This window comes from Rattus rattus, chromosome 7 (genome assembly GCF_011064425.1).
Source record: "Rattus rattus isolate New Zealand chromosome 7, Rrattus_CSIRO_v1, whole genome shotgun sequence".
In the NCBI taxonomy this organism is placed as follows: domain Eukaryota; kingdom Metazoa; phylum Chordata; class Mammalia; order Rodentia; family Muridae; genus Rattus; species Rattus rattus.
Genome location: NC_046160.1, coordinates 84,770,276 through 84,795,232, shown reverse-complemented (window position 1 = coordinate 84,795,232; position 24,957 = coordinate 84,770,276). Strand labels below are relative to the sequence as shown.

The following is a 24,957-nucleotide window of genomic DNA, read 5'->3' as shown; positions in this document are numbered from 1 at the left end:
TAAAAAAAAAAAAAAAAAAAAGACTGAAACCCTAACAAGCTGTGAACATCCAGAGGAGGAAGTAGAAGCATGGGAGGACACCATCACCATGGTGATACCTTCAGGTGCCCCCATCACGGGAGGTTAGTAACTTTAGAAGAACAAACTTAAATAAACGCATACTTTATAATGAAACCGAGGTGACTACATGCAAACTTAAATTATCTGAATATTGAAATAAGCATACATGGAACTAAGTGACGAAGACATTCTGCTCTTTGGCACACAACATAGGTCACTTCATCGTTTTATTCAGTGACTAGAATAAATTCCTTACAAATGTATTATATACGCGCACATGTGCGTGTGCGTGTGTGTGTGTGTGTGTGTGTGTGTGTGTGAGAGAGAGAGAGAGAGAGAGAGAGAGAGAGACAGAGAGAGAGAGAGACAGAGACAGGCAGGCAGGTAGGCAGAGAGACAGAGAGAGAGAGATACTAAGTAACAATGATGAAAGCATTTTGTGTGCTCACTGGTGTGGAGGCCAAGCCCACACTTCCCCTTGTTCCCTGAGTAAGTATGCAAGCACCCTGGAGGAAAACTACTACCTTGTATTCCAAGATAAAAGTAATGGTCACCTTGCCTGGTTCTACACCTTCACATACACAAAGCCTGAGACCTGACGTCTGAAGACACGCTGCACCCGCCATGCTGCACTCGCCATGGGGGAGCAAAGATTTCCCACCGGGAGCTGACTGTCCCATGCTGCACCCACCATGCTGCACTCGCCATGGGGGAGCAAAGATTTCCCACCGGGAGCTGACTGTCCCATGCTACACCCACCATGGCTGCACTTGCCATGGGGGAGCAAAGATTTCCCACCCGGAGTTGACTGTCCTATGCTGCACCCGCCATGGCTGCACCCGCCATGGGGGAGCAAAGATTTCCCACCGGGAGCTGACTGTCCCATGCTGCACCCACCATGGCTGCACTCGCCATGGGGGAGCAAAGACTTCCCACCCGGAGCTGACTGTCCCACCAGTGAAGAACTCTGCTGTTTGCCTATGTGAATCAATGCTTCTCAAGCTGCTGGCTTGAAACACTTTGCAGGTTGAATCTTGTTTTCTGTTTAGAGTTTACTAAATAAAACAGACACATTAAAAAGAAGACACATCAATAAACTGAAATTTATGATATATTCTGAAACTGACTTAATTTCCATTTTTTCCATAACATACCTGGATTTCTGCTGAAATGATTTTAATCCATTCATCTACTTTTTTTCTGATCCTAATTTTCTCTGACATCTCTCTACAAAAGAGAAAATAAAAGGTCTTAAATTAACCATAATATATGTGAAAAGGACCAGGATCCAGTGAGTCTAGTCTAGTTTTAAAGCTATGTGTAACCCAATACCCTTCCTGAGAAAACAAAAAGTGATGGTATTCATTAAATGTCACAAGGAAAATGTCTGTGAAGAACTGGAGGAGAGAAATATCAGGAGGAGGGAAAAATGAAATGGAAAACTGCAGTCAGGAAAACACAGGACCTCCATGTCTATCCACATCAGGTCCCACATCTTCAGAGGCAATGAGGGGCCTTTCCAAACATGCAAACGTAGTACACAGTGAATGCTTAGAAGAGAGACTGGGGGTTGGGGGCAGGGGAGACACTGGAGGGAGAGCTCAGCAGCTAAGAGCTCCAGATCCTGGGGATCACCTCTGAATTCTAGGCACACACAAACATGTGGGCAAACACTCTTACACAAATGACCCTTTATAAAGAAAATCTAGCAGCTTCATTAACAGGACGCCCACGCCCTGTCTTACCTATTGGTAGCTAAAGCATTGATGAAGGAGTACACAGTAGCCCCATCCTTTGCACGAACGATAGCGTCCAGGTTTTCTTCTAGTACTTTTTTATTATTTTGCACTCCTCTCAGAATCTTCGCAGCATCCTTCAAGACAGACCTTGTATTGGTTGTCTGGAGCATAACAGGATTGTGTGGATGATCTGAAAGCCTCAAGGTAACTGGAGAGTGCTTTACCTTAAGAGAAATCAAAGGCAGAAATTTACTATGTTAAACTTTTTTTTTTCTTTTTTTGTTGGAGCTGGGGACCGAACCCAGGGCCTTGCGCTTGCTAGGCAAGTGCTCTACCACTGAGCTAAGTCCCCAACCCCTCTATGTTAAACTTACATTGATTGTTTTACTCTAAAGAAACAGATCAGGGGAAATGGCTGAGCAGTTCAGAGTGGACACTAATCCTCCAGAGATCTGGAATTCATTTCCCAGAACTCACATCAGGTGGCTTGCCATCACCTGGACTCTGGGTCCAGGACATCTAACACCCTTTTCTGGCTTCCTTGGGTACATGTTACATATATTCGAGTGCACGCACCTCCCTTCCCGTCCCCCCCATAGTACCTTTAAAAAAAAGTCAGCATTTAATACAAAGAGCTAGTGTGCTGTTGTGGCCACACACTAGAATCAACATAATCTATGGTTCGGCTTGTCCAAATGAAAAGTTACTGAATACTGACTGGCATTCTTCTGTTTGGTTTGTTTTCTAGTTAAAGAGATTATTACAAATATTATATGTAGTAGAGATAGGAAATCCAGAGCAGTGCTAGGTCATGTGATCATCAATAAAAGCTCTACTAGTGAAGAAAGCAAAACGAAGATCGAGTCGCTCTGGATGCTGTGACCTAGATAAACAAGGGCCACCCACAACCCCTTTCACTCTTCCTCACACACCTTCACTAGCCTGAGAAAGACAGATGTGGTGGCACAGTGCCCTGATCCCCGCCCCACAGCTGTGGGCCCTAACCCTAACCCTGAGTTAAGACAGCTGGTCTAACCCTGACCCTGACCCTGACCCTGACCCTAGCCCTAACCTCTGAGGCCAATTTGATTTAAAAGCAATGCCTAGGTCATCAAGGACAATGTACTAAGATTACATCAAAATAACAAAAGGAAAACAAGAAGAGGTTGGAGAGTGGCAAACGGTGGTGGTACAGGTCTAGCCATCGGCTAGTAGACACCCAGTGCAGGCCTCTGAACTGTTCTGCAAGGGAAGTGACTGCTGTGGTTTTCAGTGATTTTTTTTTTTGGAGCTGGGGACCGAACCCAGGGCCTTTCGCTTGGTAGGCAAGCGCTGTAGAGCTGAGCTAAATCCCCAACCCTCAATGCTTTATTTTTATCCTTCCTTCTGATTGTTTTAATGACTTTATTTCTTCTGTTTGTTTGCATTATTATTACATTCCACTAGTGTGTGTGCAGACATACTACTGCACACATCGGTCTCTGAGACAGACTGTGATAAAGCACAAGCCAGTCTCAAGCACAGTATGTATGTCAGGATGACTTTGAACTTGTGACTCTCCTACCTCCACCACCACAGTGCTAGGATTGCAAATGGGCACCAACATGCCTGCTGTCACAGTTCTTACCTCATAATTATGGATTTTGACACCAGGCCCACTTTACCTGGAGCATGTCACTTGTTTGTTTCTTCTTCTGGCCAAGATCGTGAACAATATCGTTATACTTCTGCACAGGTACCTGAGCTGTTCCTCGATCTTCAGAGGATGGAAATCTTGGTGAATGTAGAGTTTCAGTGCTACAAAAGACAAGACAATTTTCCTAAACTGTTGCAGGATATTTGATCACACTGTGAATCCTGACACTGTGGTGTTTACTGGAAAAAAACCTATTTCTATTTGTGATGTGCCTCGGCCTTAGTACATACCTTAACCCTCTAGGAGGACTACAGACAAGCCCTTATTTAGTTCACATCTTTGATCCCAAACAAGGCAAAGTTAGCTTGTAGAAGGAAGCTCCCATGTTTGAATGTGATGTCTAATTGAGTGACAGACAAAGTGACCAATCAGAGAAAGATATGACGTAATAGGATAGTCCAACTCTCATGAGGAAGAGGAAAGGGAAGCTACTTAAGGGGCAGTGCAAAGAGAGACAGGGCAAGGAGGCAGTGTTACTGGGAAAGTTTTACAGAGGCAAGCGCTGAGAGGACAAGCTAGGCGCACAGGTGAGCAGTCGGACGGGAGACAGAATGAGCCAGAAAATAAGGAGCAGCCAGAAGACTAAAACTGGCTGGGTGAGCCTGAGGCCAGGCAGAGCAAACACCAGACTGGACCAGTCAGCTTGGAGGGGGTCTGAGCCAGGACGGCTGGGTAGAACCAGCCAGAGCTCAGAAGGGACAGGAAAGGGCTGACTGACTTAGCAGTTAACCTCCAAGGCTGAAAACGAATCCAACGAGAGATACCTGGGTGGATCAGGAAAAAAGCAGGAAAGGCCCCTGCTTATAAGAAGCGATGACTCAGAGGCACTCACAGAACAGAGGAGCAGCATTGGAAATGCGGCTCTTCCACAGGCAACGAGAACGCTCAAAACTCATCGAGATCTCTTTTGTTTTCACAACTCTAGAAATGAGAAGCCTGGGGCAACCCCAGGAGTTTAGCAAAGCACAGAGTTGGTTCAGGTTAGAGGAGCAAGCTATACACATCTGGTCTGGGGTTCTGAGAGGTGTTTTCACTCTGTAGACCAGGCTAGCCCTGAACTCAGAGTCTGTCTGCCTCTGCTTCACAAGTGCTGGGATCAAAGGCACGCACGCCAACACGTCCAGCTCGCACATCTGTTTAAACTCGCCCACACTGAAGACACCTTACCCACTTTGTCACCTTGAAAGCCATTAGCTTCACACCATGGACGGGAAGAACAGGTTTGGGGCTTCCTTGAGCATTATCCATCAGTCTTACTGTTACACAGCCCAATCGCTGAGCAGAAGGACAGACAGACTTCTCATGATATTTTCAACAATATCTGGGTGCTATCTCAGATACCTGAAATAGCTCAGTGATGGAATACTGTGGCCAACAGACTCTTTAAATCTAGATAAAGAGGCATTCATAGTAAAGCACTGATCAGTCCCACCATATTCCTGGGGCTTTGGAAGATCATGTGATCACAGAGGACTACATGTATGTCCAGAAAGGACCTGAGGAGGTCTGAGGCTCTCATACGTAGCTGACTGATTAGAAGTACTGTCCAGGTAGAAAGTAAACACACACACAACAGTTCAAAATAGAAAAAAAACGTTTTGAATCTCCAACAGATTAAACTAACAAAATAGACTCCAGTGTGTTCACAAGAATTCCGATGCCACACTTGGACCAGCATTAACAAGAATGACCTGCAAATAAACCCGGAAGACTCCGAGTCACTGTACTACTTCAGACACTCAGGTCCCACTAGATAGCAGTCATCTAATTAAATTCCTAAAGAAAACGCTGGATTGTGAGCAGAGCTTCTTCTAGTCCCACTAGTTGCAATCTCCTGTTTTTACCTGTCTCTTTTCTCGAAATTCCATCCCATTTTTGGCTGAGTTAGTGAGGTTAAGTCTGATGATTCAGTTTTTCTTGTCAAACACTCATTACTATTCAGTACTTGTTCCAAAAGTCTTACATTTCCTACAGCAGAAAAAAAAAACATATCATTTTCCAAATTAATTCATTTCTCCATTACATTCTATCTCCTCTGCGCCTGTACTCCACCTAAATTAAGTTCTTGTGGTCACTATCTACACCACTCACTCTATAGCCTCTATGGCTTTTTACAAGTGTTCCCTACATTCTGTGTGTTGTGAACTTAACTCTCAAAGTTATGTACTAGTGAGATTTGAAATGTGGAGTCCTCAGGATGTGACAGGGTCATACGGACTCTGTCCTCACCAGTGGATTAATTATCAAAGGCGCAACTGGGTTATAAGACCAAGCTTTCTCTGGCTAGCTTGCTTTCTTGCCAGGTAATGCCTTCCACCACACCATAACCCAGCAGAGAATCAGAGCCAGCAAGCAGATGTCAACCACTGCCATGCTGTTGAACGTCTGGAATGGTAAGCTAAATAAACCTCTCTTCTTTATAAATTACTTAACCCATGGGGGTCATTCTCACACCTGGAAAGAAATAGAGACAATATAGGCATAGATACACTCATCAAGGCATGCAAAGTAGCTCCATCTTATTAAAGATTAGAGTTGTAAAATGCTGATTCTATGAGTAAAAAGACTAAACTTATCTCTCAGAGGGAAAAGGCTTGTGTATGTTTTTCGAGTCAGGGTTTTCTATGCAGGCCTGGCTGTCTTGGGACTCATCTTACTCTGTAGCCCAGGCTGGCCTCAGAGATCCACCTGCCTCTGCCTCTGCCTCTGCCTCTGCCTCCCAAATGCTGGGATTAAAAGCGAGCCCCACCACACTCAACAGTAAGGTTTTAAGTCACATACACAGCTCAAAAAGAAGGTTTACCTGTTTTTTACAATAATCTGAATGTCCCCCTAACCTTGTTTTTGATACTATATAATAACTACTTATGGTAATGTAACTGTCTTCTAAATTCTTAACACTTGGCTAAACAAAGACTTGAATGCTCGAATGCTCCCAAGAATAAAAGCTGCAGCTTAGTAATGTCATTAACTTTTACTAGAAGGGTTGCATTTTAAGACTGGGGAGCATAATAGTATTTCAAATAAAAAAGAAAAGTTCTTTGGTTTCATTAAGTCCATACATTAGCATTTATTCCAGCTGAATGTAGTAATAAATGGTAATTTCCCTGAATTGTACTTAAATCTATACCTAAAAGCAATTAAAAAAATATATTCTGAACATGATCAGCTCTACATTCAATAAAGCATAATTTTTATCTATTAGTTAAAATCCTATTCATAAGAGGTTCAAGTAATCTATGGGTGATAAAATTATAGATACCGGGAGTGGTAGAGCGCTTGCCTAGCAAGCGCAAGGCCCTGGGTTCGGTCCCCAGCTCCGAAAAAAAAGAAAAAAAGAAAAAAAAATTATAAATACCTTAACTACAATAAAGAATCTAAGGAGATAACTAAATACCATGGGAAGAAAACCTCATGACATTCTAATTGTATAGGTCTAGCCAGGGGTGGTGGCTCACAGCTATAATCTCAGTAGTCAGAAGGGTAATGCAGGAGAATCATGAGTTCAAGGCCACTGGGCTGCAGACCATACTGGAGTGAGACCATCACAAAATAACAAAAACAAAAGCAAAGAAGCAATCGGTCTAGTGAAGAGCAGTGGTCTGAATGTGAATCGTCCCCTGTGGGCTTCTGTGTTTGAAATGTACTCTCTAGCTGGTTGCACTGTTTTAGAAAGTTATAGAACCTTTAAGAGACAAAGCCTTGCTGGAAAGTGAGTCACTGGGGACAGGCTTTGAGGTTTAATAGCCTGGACTCACTTCCTATCTGCTTTCAGATTCATGACCAATATCTAAGCAACCCCCTCACCCTCCTGCAGTCATGCTTGCTTCCCCATGATTGAAGGCATCCCTTTTTACAGCATAGGCTAAAATCACACTGCCTTCTTTTTTCTTAAAGATTTATTTATTTATTGTATATAAGTACACTGTAGCTGTCTTCAGACACAGCAGAAGAGGGCATCGGATCTCATTGCAGATGGTTGTGAGCCACCATGTGGCTGCTGGTATTTGAACTTGGGACCTCAGGAAGAGCAGTCATTGCTTGTGACCACTGAGCCATCTCTCCAGTCCCACACTGCCTTCTTAAGTTGCTTCCTATTAGGTATTTGGTCCCAGTATTAAGAAAAGTAACATATACGAAGGTGGACACTGGTTCCAGTTGGTTTCCTACCTTTAGGACTGTACATTTCCATATTTTCTTTTTCTTCCATGGGGCTTTCCCTCCTGGTTACTTTTCCATCCCTTGAAACAGGTACAGGGGCAAACCTTCGAGGAGCTGGTGTCTCTAAAGGAGATTTCTGCCCATCAAAATCTGTATCTTCACTTAAAGGCACTTTAACAGAAAGGAAGAAACTAATCAATAGGGGACTGAGGTGTCTCCAGTGGTAGAGGGCTTTGCCTAGAATTCATGAGGCCCTGGGTTCAACTGCTAAGCAACACACACACATACACACACACACACACACACACACACACACACACATACACACACACACACACAAACACACACACACACCCCACCACGTAATAATCACAATAATAAAGATAAATTTAACTTGAGAACACTTTTATATCTGATCATAGATCTCTGAGTTTGAGGTCAACCTGTTCTGTATTGAGTTCAGGATAGCCAGGAATATACGGTAATACACTGTTTCAAAAATTAGTTTTTAATTAAAAATAAAAAGCTTTTTTGTGCACAATTGGCAAGGTACCTGTCTTGCAAGCATGAGGACTTGAGTTCAATCTCCAGGTCCACTTTAAAAAAAGTCAAATGTGGTGGCATGTGCTTGGGAGGAGGAGATAAATGGATCCCTGGAACTCTCAGTGACACACCTATCCTATTTGTCAAGTTGCAGGTTAATGAGAAACCCTGTTTCAAAAAAGCAGGATGGGCTCGGTGGCACGTGTCCTTAATGCTAACACTGAGGCAGAGGCAAGCAGATCCCTCTGAACTCAATTACTTCTCGAGGTCAATCAGGGCCACATTAATAGACAGTCTCAAAGAAAAAAGGAGAAAAATACTCACTAGAAATGAAAATAAATGGAAACTATAAATATCTTTATAGATAAAGCTTATAAATTAAGAATCAATGTGATGATACTTGAGTATTCTCAAATCTGTGATAAGATGGCACTGCTAGATATTTTTCAAGAAAGATTGATCTTTACATATATATGAGAGTTTTACCTATAAGTTCTGTGTGTGTGTGTGTGTGTGTGTGTGTGTGTGTGTGGTGCCTGTGGAAGCCAGAAAAGGACACTGATCTCCTGAAACTCAAGTTATGAATGGATGTGAGCCACCATGGGTGTTGACTCGGCTGCAGGTACTTCTGTGCAACACAAGCATGCAGTGCCTGTAGAGGCCACAAGAGGGCACTGGATTCCCTGGAATGGAATTCTAAACCATTAGAAGCTGCCATGTCAGTGCTGAGAACTGAACCTAGGTCTTCTGCAGGCTCAGACATTGTTAGTCATGGAACCATCCCTCTAGCCCCACTACACTTTCAATGGCAAGGAAAACTGGTAAATTACCTGGCGATATAATACCTAACAATCTACCTCACTCTGAGGATTGAGATTAAAGAAAGAACATGTCAAACCGGCATGCTAACACACCAGTAATCCCTGTATTTTTGAGGCTGAGGCAGGAGAACCATCACCGTTCTAGGCCAGTATGGGCTACAGTATAAAACCCAGCTTCAAGAGAAAAAAAGCAAAGACAGAAATAGATACATGACGTTTGCCGTATTACTCCTGAACTGCCTAAAGCCCAACAACACAATGGGGCATTAACCGTGCTCGCAGGCTCCTTCTGACAAGATCGAGGCAGTCGGTGACTACGCAGCGAGCTCCTCAGAGGACTGGAGAGTGAGTGCAAGCATTCTGATTCTCCACAAGTGAATTTTTTCTAGATTTCTAAGTTTCTGACAAGTCTGCAAGTGATTAATTAGAATCATAAACTAGGAATTATTATAATTCATAACTTAACCTTTAAAATAACCTAGTTTATCTGAATAACAAAAAAAGATATAAAACCAAGAGTTCCAAAAATAATTTTACTTTTGAGACAATGTCCTACCACTTTATAAATAAATTTTCACCTTTTACACATGAAGACATTTTATTCTCAAAAAATTAAGTACTTTACCTTGTTTAGAAACAAATGTGTTGTGTGAAGAAACACTGCTACCAACACTAGGATGTTGTGGTTTTCCAGAATACTTGTCCTCTGCTCTGGAAGAGGACATGCCAAATTGAAGACTACTAGCCTTGAGTGCAGCATCAATGAAATGGGTCTAGAAGAAATAATTTCAAATGATTTACATATAATTTTTATGATATCAAGTAACAAGATATATTGAGATTTATTAGGATAGAAAGTAGCTTATTATATTTAACATACAATGTAAACAGGGTATACTTACATATGTACAGGCAAAACATTCACACATTAAAAATGGTAAGAAGTTTTAAGGTATATGTGAAATGTATTTTTTAACTGATAAAACTTTCAGAAGGTTTTTTTTTTTTTTTTTTTTATGAGTACACTGTCGCTCTCTTCAGACACACCAGAAGAGGGCATCAGATCTCATTACAGATGGTTGTGAGCCACCATGTGGTTGCTGGGATTTGAACTCAAGATCTCTAGAAGAGCAGTCAGTGCTCTTAACCACTGAGCCAGCTCTCCATTTGATGAGAGAGAGAAAGAGAAAGAGAGAGAGAGAGAGAGAGAGAGAGAGAGAGAGAGAGAGAGAGAAAGAGAGAGGGGGGGAGGAAGAAGAAGAAGAAGAAGAAGAAGAAGAAGAAGAAGAAGAAGAAGAAGAAGAAGAAGAAGAAGAAGACGATTTGACGACGACGACGACGACGACGATTTTTTATTTATGCATTTATTTAACGCACAACGAAGAAGAAGATGAAGAAAAAAGAAAATGGCTTTTAAGCAGAGGTCAAGGCCCAGAGAAGTAAAGCTGTTTACAGAAGAGGCACCAGCAGTCTAAGTGAGTCATCTGGCTTCTCACTAGATAATGTACACCAGATAATGCACTCCAGTCCCACATGGGAGGCTTCCTTAGGCCTTATTACATGCCTACAGTCACACCAGTAAATATTCTAATCTCATGAAAACATTAAGATAACCTCCATTAAGAAGTACTGAGGACTGGAGAGATGGCTCAGAGGTTGAGAGCACTGACTGCTCTTCCAAAGGTCCTGAGTTCAATTCCCAGCAACCACATGGTGGCTCACAATCATCTGTAATGGGATCTGGTGCCCCCTTCTGACACGCAGATATTTATGCAGTACACGGTGTACATAATAAATAAATAGATTTTTTTTAAAAAGTCTTGAGAAATGTGAATATAGAGAAAAATTAAAATCTTGAACATGAAAGCACTTAATAAGCATTTAATTTTTGTACATTCTTCTGAGTATTACATTTTAATATAATTATTAAAACTTTAAAAAGCCATGTAGGAGCTAAGGGGATGGTTTAGTGGTTAAATGCTTTTCCCCCAAGCAGGACAAAAGTTCAGAATCCCAGAGCACAAGCAAATGCTGAATTCAAGCCTAGAAGGTGGGGATAAGGGGTCCCAGAGCAAGCTGACTGAAAACAAGCAATCGTCACAATGAGCCTCGAGTTCAATTGAGACACTGTCACCTTTAAGGTCAGATGGAAGACTGACCAGGATGATCCCCCATATCAAGCTCAGCACATGCACACACACACACATGCAGACCCACACACACCCATACCTACACACATGCAGACCCACACACACCCACACCTACACACACACACACACACACACACACATGCAGACCCACACACACCCACACACACACATGCAGACCCACACACACCCACACCACACACATGCAGACCCACACACACCCACACACACACACACACACACACACACACACACACACACACACACACACGCAGACACATCCAGAGCCATACACACCCACACCCACACACATGCAGACCCACACACATACATATCCTTACACACATACAAATGAACGCAGAAAAATAAATGTAACCTGGCGGTAGTGGTGATGCAAGCTAGGAGGCAGAGGTGGCAGATCTCTGCGTTTAAGGCCACTCTAAAGAGTAAGTTCCAGGACAGCCGGGGATACACAGAGAAGCTCTGTCTCCGAAGACAAAAGGTGGTTATATATTCCTATTTTTAAGATGGTTTGGAGCTGGGTGGTAGTCCAGAATTTGGAAAGTCTCATCTATTTATGCTAATTCTTTTTATAGTATCTCAACATATCCTACTCAAAGGCATTGCGGTATTGATTCTTTCAATAAACGAACTGTAGAGCATTTGCAGGCAGTGTGTGCCTACTGCACACTATACTTAGTTCTGCCGTGGGAGCATCCGAATCTTGAGGAAGCTTTCACTGATACCCAAGCACCATCATAGAATTGCTCTCCCAGAATCTCCAAGACATCGAAATGTCTGTATTTTTATAAGGCTTTCTGAACGATTCCAACACATATAAGCAGACTTAGAACTGCTGGTGTAAACAAATCCCTACTTTAAAAATAAGGTGACTGGGCTGGGGAGATAGTTCAGCCAGCAAAGGGTTCGCCTTGCAAGCATGAGGAGCCGAGTTTAGGTCCCTAGCTGGGCTTGGTGATCAAGTCTGCAGTCTTAATGCTGGGAGGAAAGGGAACAGACAGGTACAGCCCTGGAGCTTGCTGACCATCCAATCTAACCAAACTGCTGAGCTCAGGATTCAGTGAGACTTTGTCTCAAAAAAATAAGGCAGAGGGTGACTGAGGAAGATATTGAAATTAGCCTCTGGCCTCCGCATAAACACATAAACAATACTTCATAAGGAAGAAAAGCCAACTCCAGTGAGAGGTCTCACAGCACCAACAACACTGTCACCTAGAACACAAAGTGTGTACACAGCATGAAGAGTAATGAGCAAGCAAATCATGATCTAAGAAGTCAAAACTGTCACAGCCTAGTGTGCTACTACAACTATTAGTTAACAGTAATGCGAGACATGAGCACAAAAGGACCTTGGAACGTGCACAGGCTGTTATCACAGATACCTGAATATCCATCTGTTGCTGCTGTAATTTTTCAAGTTGCCTGATGTGCTGCTCCATAAACACATTCATCTGTTTCTCGTGATCATGGCAGTGTAATTTCTCCTGTTTGTGCTGAATGCTTGCTTGGTGCTCTGTCACACGCTGTAACTGTTTATCAGTCTCCTGTAACTTATTAAGTAACTCTCCAACAGAATTAACCTTTGCTTCCAAATCACTTTGTACCTAAAACAAATATCAAAATAGAATTTCATATTGTAGAAAGGCATCAAAGGGGCGCTCAGACCCTAGAAAGGTTATTTCTGCCACTCTGTAGTAAGAAGGTGTTAAACCTGAGCCTTTGTGCATACAATTTCTTATGATTCCATGTCTTTGTTTTTAGAGTCACAAAATTAAGAGGCAAAATATAGTAATCCTTAGGTATGCTTTGTTTCATGAACTATACATACATATTATATATGTATGTATATACACACCGACTCTGATACAAAAAATTTTATCATTCCAGAGAAAAAAGATTCTTAAAATTAAACAGAAGGAAACAGTCAAACCAAGTAGCATTTGATGCCACACGCGATGGTGTATGTGGAGCAGACAAAGCTGTGAGTGACTGTGTATTGTTGCCGTGAGCACAGAACCAAGCACGACTGCACAAGAACCAATGCCTGGGACTCATGTTTCCCCTGTGGATCAGACTCAAGATTGGCAAAGCCTTCTTCCTCTGATCCAAATGTATTTACAAAGGGTTAATCAGTGTACTAGGAAAAACAAAACAAAACAAAAAAAAAAAAAAAAACCCAGTCATGGTGGCACACGCCTTTAATCCTAGCACTAAGGCAGAGAGTGAGTTCCCTGGGAGCCAGGGCTATGGAGAGAAGCCCAGTCAGGAAAAACAAAACACAGAAAGACTAGCAACTGTGGCTTCTTCCTCCTGGGTGCTCACAGTCTGAAACTGCTGTCCTAGGGAGACTTCACAGAGAGGAGCTAACCCCTCCTCCTCCCACTGTGTACAATCAGCACGCTGAGGTTCCAGGTCATGGTGGTAGGAGGCGTACAAAGAGCCTACCTGACCCTCATCTCTGTGTCTGTGTGTGTGTGTGTGTGTGTGTGTGTGTGTGTGTGTGTGTGTGTGTGTGTGTGTCTTTCTCCATTCTTTCACCATCCGTCCTCAGGGTTCCAGACCCAAGCTGTGCAATGTCACATTCCTCTATCACAGAAGGAACGCAGATATAAAAGTCCAGATAGGAAGATCCTGTCTAAAAAAAGAGCAAGGTGGGAACAGAGCCCAGTAGTGAGCTTGTCCAACACACATGAAGCCATGGCTTTGATCCCTAGCACCGCATAAACAGGCATGATGGTGCTTATCTGTAATGCAGAACTGGGGGCAGACGAGGGTCAGAAGCTGAAGCCCATCCGTAGCCACGAGCAAAGTCGCTGTCAGCTTGGGGTGCATGAGACTGTCCCAAAGAATCAGAAACAAAGCCATAGTGTGGTACTTCTCCAATGTAAGGCTAGGGTAGGTCAACAACTCTGCTTCCCATTAGCTCTGAAATCGTGTGCCTATCCTGACATATTACAAACTGATGTGTAATCATGTATCACATAAGATCCTCTGGTTCTTTCAGGAAGGCAGGTCTAGCAATACAACTCAGTGTGACGCTTGCCTGTCACTGCATAAGGGCCCTGGGTTTGATTCTCAGAGACTGACCGTCCAGAACATGGACTGTCAGCGCTACAGTGAAACGTCCTGGCTCCTCTAAGCCAGCACACTCACAAGGAGGCCATTTTCACGGCTTCTGAGAAACGATCCACGAGTAAGAAGGGCCTTTCTAGGAATAACTAGAGTGTCTCTAAGTGTTCAGTCAGACACGGCTGCGTCGGCGTCAGTTCCTAACAAACATCCAGGAATGGCCAGGAGGGAGAGTACCTTTATCAAAGGAGCTGCAGTTGCAATGGCGGCGGCGGTTGCGGCAGCCACGGTTGTCGCTGGATCAATCCTGTTGGGTGGAGTTTCGGTGTCCTGAGCAACAGTATTCTTTTCTGTGCTCGTGTCTTCTAAAAGATGCACTTTCACCGCCTTAAAAGCAGGCGTGCTTTGAGCTCTTTAAGACAAGAAACAAGGTTTTCAGTATCTGCACTGAACCATCTGAAGAAATGCCACACGCCCTAATCTGGGGGTCTCCGAAAGTGGCTTCCGGGTTTCTCTTAAACTCTGGTTTTATTTGTGGTTATGTGCAGCCTGTGCAGGGGAGGACATGTATGTGCACATGAGACTGGAGCTCGCACTGTTGAAGATAGTGAGTTGCCTGAGGCAGGTGCTAGGAACCAAACACAGTCGTCACCAAACACAGTCTTTTACCGGTGCAGCAAACATTCTTAACAACTGAACCGTCTCCAGCTCCATCCTGGGGTTTTGTTTTGTTTTTAATCGAAGCAGAGACTAGTGAGATGCCCCGGAACTTAGTGCTCTGGCTGTTCTTCAGAAGACCCAGATTCAATTCCTAGCACCACCACAGGGTGGCTCACAACCACCTTTAACTATATTTCCAGGGGATTGGATGCCCTCTCCTGACCTCTTGAGGCATGCACATGGTAAACAGACAATGCAAGCAAGCAAAACACCCAAACATATAAAAAAATCTTAAGTGGTTATTAAAGTCATTTAGTTAATATTGTTAAGTTTAGGTCATTAAGGATTAAACAAATAAAAGGTTATCCCTTGAAGGCAGTAATATGATTTTTGAGGATATTTTTGAGGATATGATTTTACACATGACAACCACATAGTTTCAGTTATAAAGTCAGATAATCAAGAAGCACAAATATAAAACATGAGGTTTAATTCTTAAAGGCAGGAGCTCTGCGTCTGATGCTAAGAACTGAGGGTTGTATTCACTGAATACTTTTAGAAGAATTATAAAATTATATAATTATAAAAGAACTGTAAAAGTAAGAGTTAAAGATACAGCTCAGGAGGTACACGCTCACATGCAACCCCAGCACATGCACATTAAAATAAAAAGCCAGAAAACCAACAGTGCTACCACTCCATTCAGACGCCTTACGCCCTCCTCCAGAGTCTAGCTTGGTATGTGCCCACACTCCCAGGACTTTATTTCCACATCCCACCAGATCTAGCCCAGGTCCCACAGCCAGTGCCCCAGACTAGTCTGGCCACCTGTGTTTTGCAGCAACAAACTCAAGGCCACCCCAGGGCCCCCAAATCCTGACTCTATGCCTAGTCCCACCATGTCTCCCTGAACCGTGGCCAACATTTAACTCCCACTTGGACCATTAGTGCCGACTCCACTCCCCCACTCCACACCACACCCTCCTCCAGGGTAGGTATAGCCTGCTAAGTATACAACCTTTACATCCATGTCTTCTCAGAAATCTACTAGATTTAGCCTGGTCTACCTAGTCCAGCCTTCCCCGCCTTCATAGCAGAAGCTCTAGGGGTGAGCCAGTATTCCCCCTCCTATCCACCATACGACAAGACTCTACCGTGTCCACTCAGACCTCCATACTCCCATCGTGGAACAGAAAAAGCACCCCAGTCCCTCCTGCCCACTGGACGATATTCCACCCAGGCCACTTCCAACTTCTAGACCATGTCCTTTCTTCTCCCCCAGCCTGCTCCATCCATAGCAAACTTAAAACTAACTTAAAGGAAGACCACATGCCCGGATCTCATTGAAACAATACCAACAATATAAAAGACCAAGTCAGTGTTTCCTCTCCAAAGCCTACAGAAATGCTTGCCAATGAGTATTACCTAGATAACATCAGGACACAGAATTTAAAAGAGTAATCATAAACTTACCAAAGAATTCAGGGAGTTTAAGGAAGACACAAAAACTAGGGAAACTGGGACCACTGCTCTAATAGGTGGTTTGGGGACCAAGATAGAGAGGAACAGCAGAGTAATAATCTGATCAGGGAAATGGGGAAAGGGCCCAACACAGAAGGTAGGAATAGAGTAATGGGGGATGGCAGAATACAATGATCTGGTATGGGAAGTGGAAAATGAAGGCTTCTCATGACGGGAAGGGAAGAAGCTGAATACAGAAGAAGGTGCATGGAGAGGGCAGGTAAAGGAAAAAAGATCACAACTGACGTGATGTGGGAAAAGAGGAGAGTGGAGCTCCTGAGGGAAGGGGCAGAGGTAAATACAGGAGAGGAGGAGGGGACAGTAAAATAACAATATGGACTCCTGAAACAGACACAAGGAATTAAAAAAAAAAACTGTAATGTAGGTAATTCAGTGTATAAATATATAGTTTTAATGAACTTTCTTACTCTGAGCTGACAACACTGTCTCTAAAAACCAAAGACCAATTAACTAAACCCAATACCAGACATGAGACGTCGTCTTTTCAACTGTGGACCAGGGCTGTCTGAGAGACCTCTGAAACACAAAGCAACTTCAGAAACAGGGCCCCGAGACAGAGCTGAACTTCCCGAGGACTAGCTTTCATGGTACCAGCCTTGCTACTCCCGAAAGAGACAGGAAACCAACAATCCTACCCCACCCCCATGACACCCATGAACCCCATCAACAGCCAGCATGGAAAGGCAGCCCTCCAGGTGCAGAGGTGCACACATATCGGCTGGTAACCAACAGCTCTCTCAGAAGGCTTAAGATTTGCTCAACAAAAAGCTATCATGACTGGTATTGGAAACCAAACTAGCCAGTACTAGAGAAATCGTGGTCACTGGAGAATCGACGACCACTAATTTACTAAACCTAACAATAATCTATAAACACTTGTCCTTACACCCACAAATGAGGACCCTACATCAAGGAAACTTCTCTTTCCAGCAGACAGAGAACACTACAGAAAACTATAACCAGTCAAGGGGCAGAGTTATGAAGTCAGTCCTCATGAATACCACCACAAATTACCCACTACCTAGAGCTCAGGGAACACTATGGAAGAGGGACCAGGGAGACTGTAGGAGCCAGAGGATCGGGGACTTGGCCGTGAGACTGTGTCTCCCAGGAACATCACAAGCCACACCCATTAAGTCTCACCAACGTGACTGCCCAGATGTGAGCAGAACAAGGAGGACACCAACAACCAGACCAAACTGCATTTGGAAAAGCCCACAAAAGCCTGACACAGAGAACTAGAGGCATCTGAACAGAGCTGGGAGTGGGAGAGGGGCTTTTACCAGGGACGGTGGGCCAGCTGGTCAGCCCTGGAAGCATACATAACAAATAACATTACATCTGGAATCTGTATGTGTATACAAATACAAACATGCATCCAGTAACAACTGCAGAAAAAGAAGCATAGAATTTGAAGGAGAGTGAGAAGGGGTGTATGGGAGGACTTGAAGGGAAGGAGAGAAACGTTACAACCAAAATACAACCTCAAAAATAAACAGAAAAACAAAAACTAACATTAAAGATATCTACTACTGTTTTTCCCAGATATCCTAAGATACAACTGACAAATTTAAAGTATGTATGTGGTGTATAATGTGCTATCTTGATACATGTATACATTGTGAAAGAGCACAATCAAGCTAATAATTAATATATCCATTACCTTACGCAACTATTCTACGATAAGAACATTCTAAATCTACTCTCTCAGTAATTACTATTTATGATAGTTACCAGGCTACACAAAAAGTTCTATGACGCAGTCATCCTGACTGAAGCTGTACCCTCTGGTACTTATCTCCCCATTTCCCACTACTACCAACCTGTGGCTACCACCAATCAACCCTGTGTCTGTGACGGACATAACTGACCTATCTTACATAATCTCCTTTCTCTGCTGGCTTCTTACCTCAGCACAAAATCCCAACAAGAATTATTAAACACATTCTGAATCCTAGCTTCTCCCATAAACGTTAGTTTATTTAATGGGCACCAAACACACCATTAGGCAGTGTGCATCACACAAGTACAGCAGGATGGGAATATACTAGATGCTAGCATGCCCAAGACCTTGAGTTCATTCCCCTTCACCACAAAAAAGAACGAAGTAAACAAACAGATACGTAACTGCCGACAGACATCTGACTGCAGTTTTTTAAAAAAAGCTAGTCCATTGCACTCTCAATTTAGACCAAGACAAACTGGTGAAAGCAACAAAAAACCTAGGCATCCCTAAGTGAGTCCAGGCAGGACGATGCCCAGCTCTGGGCTCTGAGTGAGTGGAAGTGTAGTTGGCAGGAATATGTCCATGTGCAGCCCGGGTTCCCTCACATTACGTCCCAGGGCAGCACAGTTCAGTATGCTGGCACTCACTTCTCCCGGATGCCTCTTCATAGCTAAGACAGTACCTGTTCTCTGTGCACCTCAAACATACATCAAGTTACTTCTCCGCCTGCTGACCTTCTCATACCCAACGGAGTCACCCAGTTTTCTCAAATTATTTCATCCTAATTACATGACAACTGGCACGGATAGAACTGGGAAGGGTAGGGAATCTTATTCAAGGTCATCCACCCTTATTTCTTAATTTTACGTAACGAGACTGAAGTCTGGAGGTAATAAGAGTTTACTTGACCAAAGCCAAAGATTTAGTGGGGGGCAGAGTTAGGAGTCCAATTCCCAGAGGTTTTCCCATGACGCTCCGGCTTTCTCAGACAGAACTGCTTCCCCCACCTCACAAATGCCGCTCTTCTAGCTGTCCTACTTTAGAATATACAGCTATTTGCCCACAGCTAATGTCAAGCTTTTCTTTCTGAACTCTCAACCTTCTACCCATCACTCCTTTCTTCTCTGGATGCGATACAGTCAATGGCTTTTCAATAAACCTGCCTTTATAGCACTTGCTGGTCTCTCTCTCCCGTTATTAGTTCCTTTTGAGTTGCAGCAGAGCTCAGCTAGAAGTAGGCAGTCCATGGCGTACACACGTATGTACTTACGTACGTACATACATACATACATACATACATACATACATACGTGTCTGGATGGTACAATAATTCACCACATGCAATGCTCCTCCTATTCCAGCCCCAGTTCCTCTGGCCTGCGTCTGGCACACTGTCAGATACGGGGCTGTCCTAACAATTAGAGTGAACGAGACAGCAGGCCAGAGGGCAGGCGAACCTGCATTAATTAAGCTACATTCACACTCCTAGATGTGCATGCTGCCAAGTGCTCCACCACTGAGGTACATCCCCAGCCCTACAAGTGGCTATGGTTAGTTTTAAAGCATTGCCGTGTTCTCATTAATCCCTGTGTGTGGATCTTTGAACATATGCAAATGTACTATTCCTTCTAATTTAAGGTAGCATACTACTACAAGTGTATCTGTAAATAAAACTTACTTTTGCTTTAAAACAGTTCTCAGAGCATCTTTCTGTCCCGTGGCGTACTGAGAAATAAAGATGTCATTTGCTGAAAAATTAAGACACAAAAAATATATTTCAGATTCTGAGGAACCAAAAGCCAAGACTGGGGGCTAGGAATGTATTTCAGTAGCAGAACACTTTGTTGGAATGTATGAGGTCCTAGGTTCGAACCATTGTACTTTTTAAACAAAGAGAGAATGAAAGAGCTTTGATTTGCAGTTTGCAGCTCACATCTAGCACTCAACACACAGAGGCACAAAGTTCCCTGCAACATTGAGACCAGCCTGGTTTACTGAAGAGAGTTCTAGATCAGCCATGGCCAAAACAATAAAATAAACACCCAAACCAAACTTTTGCAATGAGTGTGAAGTAGCAAAATAGGTTTTTTTCTGTGCAAATCCTTTTTATAGATTTTAGATTCTTTTAGTAACCTAATTTGAAAAGAAAAACTAAAATTAAAATAATAGGTATTCAGGATATAGACAGCAGACTTACCCAGCATGCAGAAGGCCCTGGATTTGATGCCTAGCACAAAATAAATACTACTAAGCCACTGAGTGAATAAACCAATTCTGGACTGGAAAGGTGGTTCAGCAGTTAAGGGCACTCGCTTCATGAGTGCTGTGTACAGACGTAAAGGCAGGCAAAATAAATAAATTAGGATCAATCTTAAAAAGGGCTAATTCTGTCCTTACAAAGAAAATACTGAGACACACTACAATATGGATAAGCTTGAACATATCATGGAAATTAAAATAGTCACGAAGGTTAAATGCTATGTGATGCCACTGACATGAGGTCCCTGAAGTGGTCAAAGTCACAGAGGCAAGAGTGAGGAGTTAGAGGGCACAGAGCTCAGTGGGGGGATGTTAATGTTCTGAAGGTGAATGATGGTGACCCTGGCACAATGTCAATGTACTCAACGTCACAGAACTGTGCATTCAAAACTGATGAAACAAAGTATTTTCTGTATATTTAATTCAGCTTTATCAAGCTCATTATTAAGCTGAGTCAACTATATTCATTTACCTTTTTGTGCGATGTTCTCTTCTGTTTTATTCAAAGGTAGCCTCTGAACTACAGCGTCTTTAGAAAAATCCTTTGGGCATAAAAGAAAGAGTAAGAGTGAATGAGCTTAAATTGCCACTAACAGCATAGCATTGATAGCCCTTTGACCGCTGTGATGTAGGAAGGCAGGTCTGCACATTTTATTTACTTCCCAACACTACGCTCTCACAGGTACTCTGAGGCCGCTCGAGGATTTCTCAATGAATGAGCAATGTGAAATCAGAATAGTGAGAACAAGAAAGGGAACAAGCACACAGAGGTGGAACAAGAGACCGATTCAAACCCTCACTAGCTCCAGCTTAATGTGCCACTCTGACTCAAGGGTGAGTCAAATTCGGGGAAGGTAACCATGGTCCTTTAACCGTACAACACCGCAACCTGACCACAGCTTTCTCAGTCACTGAGTTCATGCACTGCTTACAAAGCTGTGCTGTGCGGGTCACATCTACTGTTCAAGAGCTTCATGCTCTTGAGTGTGAGCCTAGAACTCATCTCTGAGACTCCACCCTGAGACACTTGAACTCTTCAAGCACTAGGTAGACTCCGTGCTGCTCTTCGACTTCCTTTCTTCTGCTAAACATAAACATAGCTAAGAAAAGACTACGGCTGGGGAGGCGGCTCAGCGGTTAAGCACTTGCCTCACAAGCACACGGACCAGGGTTTGGGTCCCCAGAACCAAAGTTAATGCTGGGAGAATGTGGCAGCCCTGAAAGTCTGAGGCACGTGATCCTCAGAGCAGGTGGTCAGTGAGACTAGCCATGTCGGCGAGCTCTGGGACTAACACACCCTGACTGAATGAAAGGCAAGGGAGGATGCTTCCTGACAGCAACCTCGAGCCATTCCGTGTACACACACCCCTGACCCCTTCATACACGAACATGAACACACACACACACACACACACACACACACACACACACTGTGTACACATATGAAATTGGAAAAAAAAAGTTTAAGAAACTTAAGATGATGATGGGTGTTAATTTACAAACACCAACAAGATTAGCAATATGACAGACATATGCAATGTCCCACACTCTACAGACTATGATCTATAAAACATTTCTGGAGCTGGTAGGATCGTTCAACAGAGGAAGACATTGCTGCCAAGCTTGATGATTCAAACTTGATTGCCAGGACCCACATAATAGGAGAGAATAAGTTCTTGAAGGTTGTCTGCTGACCTTCGCACACAAACATGACCTGCACCTGCTCACACACATTCCTCCATGTGCACAAATGAAACAGACAAAAACATGATTAAAAAAAATGAACAAAGGACAAAACACTCCCAGTCATATGTGATACCTAAATGAAGCACAACATGTTGTTAACAAAACATAACTTTAAAACTCTTGATACTATTGATATGACTTGGATTTCTTTAACTTACACTTTTATTGACTGCAGGGGGATTTTCTGACAGGGGCTGGTGTCTAGCAGAAGTTAAATCCAACGAGCCTAGGAAAACAAAAGAGTCACCGAGAGCTGTGTTACGGTTTTCCCAGGGACTGAACCCAAGTCTCGTCCCATGGCGAGCTCTAGCATTGAACCAAAGGTCCACTCTGAGCCGCTTTCCAATCTAAACCTGGCCCTTGGCAACTGTGTAGGCAAGACGCAAGAATAGACAATCTCAGGATTAACATAAAAACCAAATGTAAAGGCATGCGCCTGCAAGAGAGACTGAGAAAATACATTTAAATACACCCTAGTGAAAGCTTTACAGCTCACTATTTAGTGAAATGCGGATGAGTTAGAGCAGGCGAGTTAAGCAGGTGAGATCTAAAATGTTTTAACAGCAGCCGCGGTATGGAGGATCTTCAACTACAATGCTCAAAGGCAGAGATAGATGAATTTCTCTATGTCTGAGGCTAGCCTAGTCTACAGAGTGAGTTTTAGGCCAAACAGAGCTACACAATGTGATCCTCTCTCAATAAAATAAAATGAGTTTTTTTTTGTTCAGGGGCTGGAGAGATGGCAAGGCAGGTGAGAGTGCTCGCTACTTATGCAAAGGCCTGGAGTCTGGTACCTCCACCACACAGCTCGCAGGCACCGCTCGCAGGCACCTGCTAACAATCTGCTCTAGGTAGATTTAGCTACTCTGGCCTCCATGGGCACCTGAACTCATTTCCAGATACACACCGACACACTTGAAAATGATATTTTTGAAAATCCTAAAACATATTTTATTCAATGCAGAAAAAAATATGAGATTCACCAGAATAAACCTTCCATATAGCCAAGCACGGTAGTGCATGCCTTTAATCCCAGCATTCAGGAGGCAGATTTCTGTGAGTTCAAGGCCAGCCAGGACAAGTCTCAAAAACAAAGTCACCAAATAGATTTAAAACTCTGATTTAAGAGATGGCCTACTATAGTGTACCTCTAAAACCCAACAGGCACATTGTTGTTCTTGCACAAACATTAATATGATCCTTAAAATAATCAATATAATTTCACAGCTCTAAACCAAACATGTGAATTGTAAATACAAATGCCACAAAAGACTGAAGGTATGCATTTTTCTTACACCAGACTGGATAGCACTGTCCAAAATAAGAGTAGAGCATTCAGTAAATATTAAGCAGACTATACAAGCTCACTGTATCCATCGTGGGTAAGAAAAGGACAGGATACAGAAACCACACCAAGAACAAACACAAGAGGAAATACGCAAGTTTCATTCATTCTACATGCTGAAACCTTTTGTAGGCTGTCTGGTTATTTTCCCAGGGAACCAAGTTACTTTCCAAACATCTGTACAAACCAGATTTGTATCTTACATTTGAGAATGTAAACACTGAGTTCTCTAGAGATAGAAATGAAGACTAACAACTTACAAAAAACGTAAACTGGGTGGGAAACTGAAACATTTGGAATCACATACCACATAACGTTCCATTTGAGCTAGTCCTCGTTCCAACAGCAAGACGTTTATTTGCAGACAGTGCTGGAGGAACACGGGGCAGCTCATCTTCCACCACAGGCAATTTATTCCCTTGGTTTGGAGAAACAACCTCTCGCAGTCTCCTCGCTGGCATTTTAAGCCTTTCCGCCCTTTCCAGGTTAAACTCAACGTTTTTCATATGGTTAGTCACAAAACAAGTCTTGCAGTCCGTAACGGAGATGGAATTCTAGCTTCACAGGCTTAAGGACACAGTTTCACCTATTTGAGTACCAGGAAAAGAAACAACGGTGGGAGAGAATTTGAAAAATACCTAAACTCCGAAAATAATTATGAAGCAGTCGTTAACTTAGAAAGTCTATAGACAAAATATCCACAAAACTGAAATTTTCAATCTTGACAGTTAATCCAGGGCTAAATAAGACAAGAATGCCTTGATTCCACTGAAGTCTGTTAATGCAGCAAGGCAATAAATTTGAAAGAAATTATGCTAAGAGTAAAAAGAAGCCACGGGAACCATACTAAAAAAAAAAAGGCACTGCTTCAAATCCTGCAGCTGAAAACCCCAACAGACGTGGAGGCGGGGTTAAGATTTGTAACGAAGACCCAGCCGAACAGGGAACGTTAAAATTATGTTTTTAAAACATCACCCTCATAAGAACTTAATAGTTTTCTTCCTACGAGTCCAGACACAATATTGGACACCTCAACTTAGTCTTCAGGGTCTCCACAGAGGCCGACAAAAACGCCGTCTTGCATTTACTAAGATAACAGCTTCAGTTGTTCCCGGGTCTACACGCTCTTCCCCAAAGCCCGCCCTTGAGAGTGAGCACGCATGCTCGAAAAGATCCAATTCCTCCCAACCGGAAAGGGAGTGTTCTGGTGTCTTATATTTGTGTCCGGGTGGAAACAAACTCCCAGCATGAAAGACCTCAAGGAGATGTGACTTTTTTAATTTTAAAGGCAGCATATCGCGTTTATTTTTGGATACAGTACTAAGTATTCCTAGAGGGCTGACGAATTCTCGATCAGCCGATAAAACTTTTGTTTATCAAGGGTTATTTACACCGAAGTAAATGCAGACCGTTAGAAACCTT

General features: G+C 43.1%; 1 protein-coding gene across 2 annotated transcripts in view; it reads right to left on the bottom strand.

Annotated features, from left to right (window-relative positions):
- Positions 1-24,671, bottom strand: part of Kiaa0586 (KIAA0586 ortholog) — a 95,401-nt gene extending 70,730 nt beyond the window's left edge. For both annotated transcript variants that reach the window (XM_032907905.1, XM_032907906.1), the window contains exons 1-12: positions 23,843-24,671; positions 22,349-22,416; positions 20,917-20,986; positions 19,864-19,933; positions 14,495-14,669; positions 12,571-12,792; positions 9,646-9,793; positions 7,666-7,827; positions 5,340-5,463; positions 3,464-3,596; positions 1,806-2,023; positions 1,215-1,287 (exon numbers count right to left, since the gene is read on the bottom strand). In XM_032907905.1, the coding sequence (XP_032763796.1) occupies positions 1,215-1,287; positions 1,806-2,023; positions 3,464-3,596; positions 5,340-5,463; positions 7,666-7,827; positions 9,646-9,793; positions 12,571-12,792; positions 14,495-14,669; positions 19,864-19,933; positions 20,917-20,986; positions 22,349-22,416; positions 23,843-24,041 (1,662 nt within the window). In that variant the 5' untranslated portion in view covers positions 24,042-24,671. The remainder of the gene's footprint in view (positions 1-1,214; positions 1,288-1,805; positions 2,024-3,463; positions 3,597-5,339; positions 5,464-7,665; positions 7,828-9,645; positions 9,794-12,570; positions 12,793-14,494; positions 14,670-19,863; positions 19,934-20,916; positions 20,987-22,348; positions 22,417-23,842) is intronic.
- Positions 24,672-24,957: the final 286 nt, after the last annotated feature.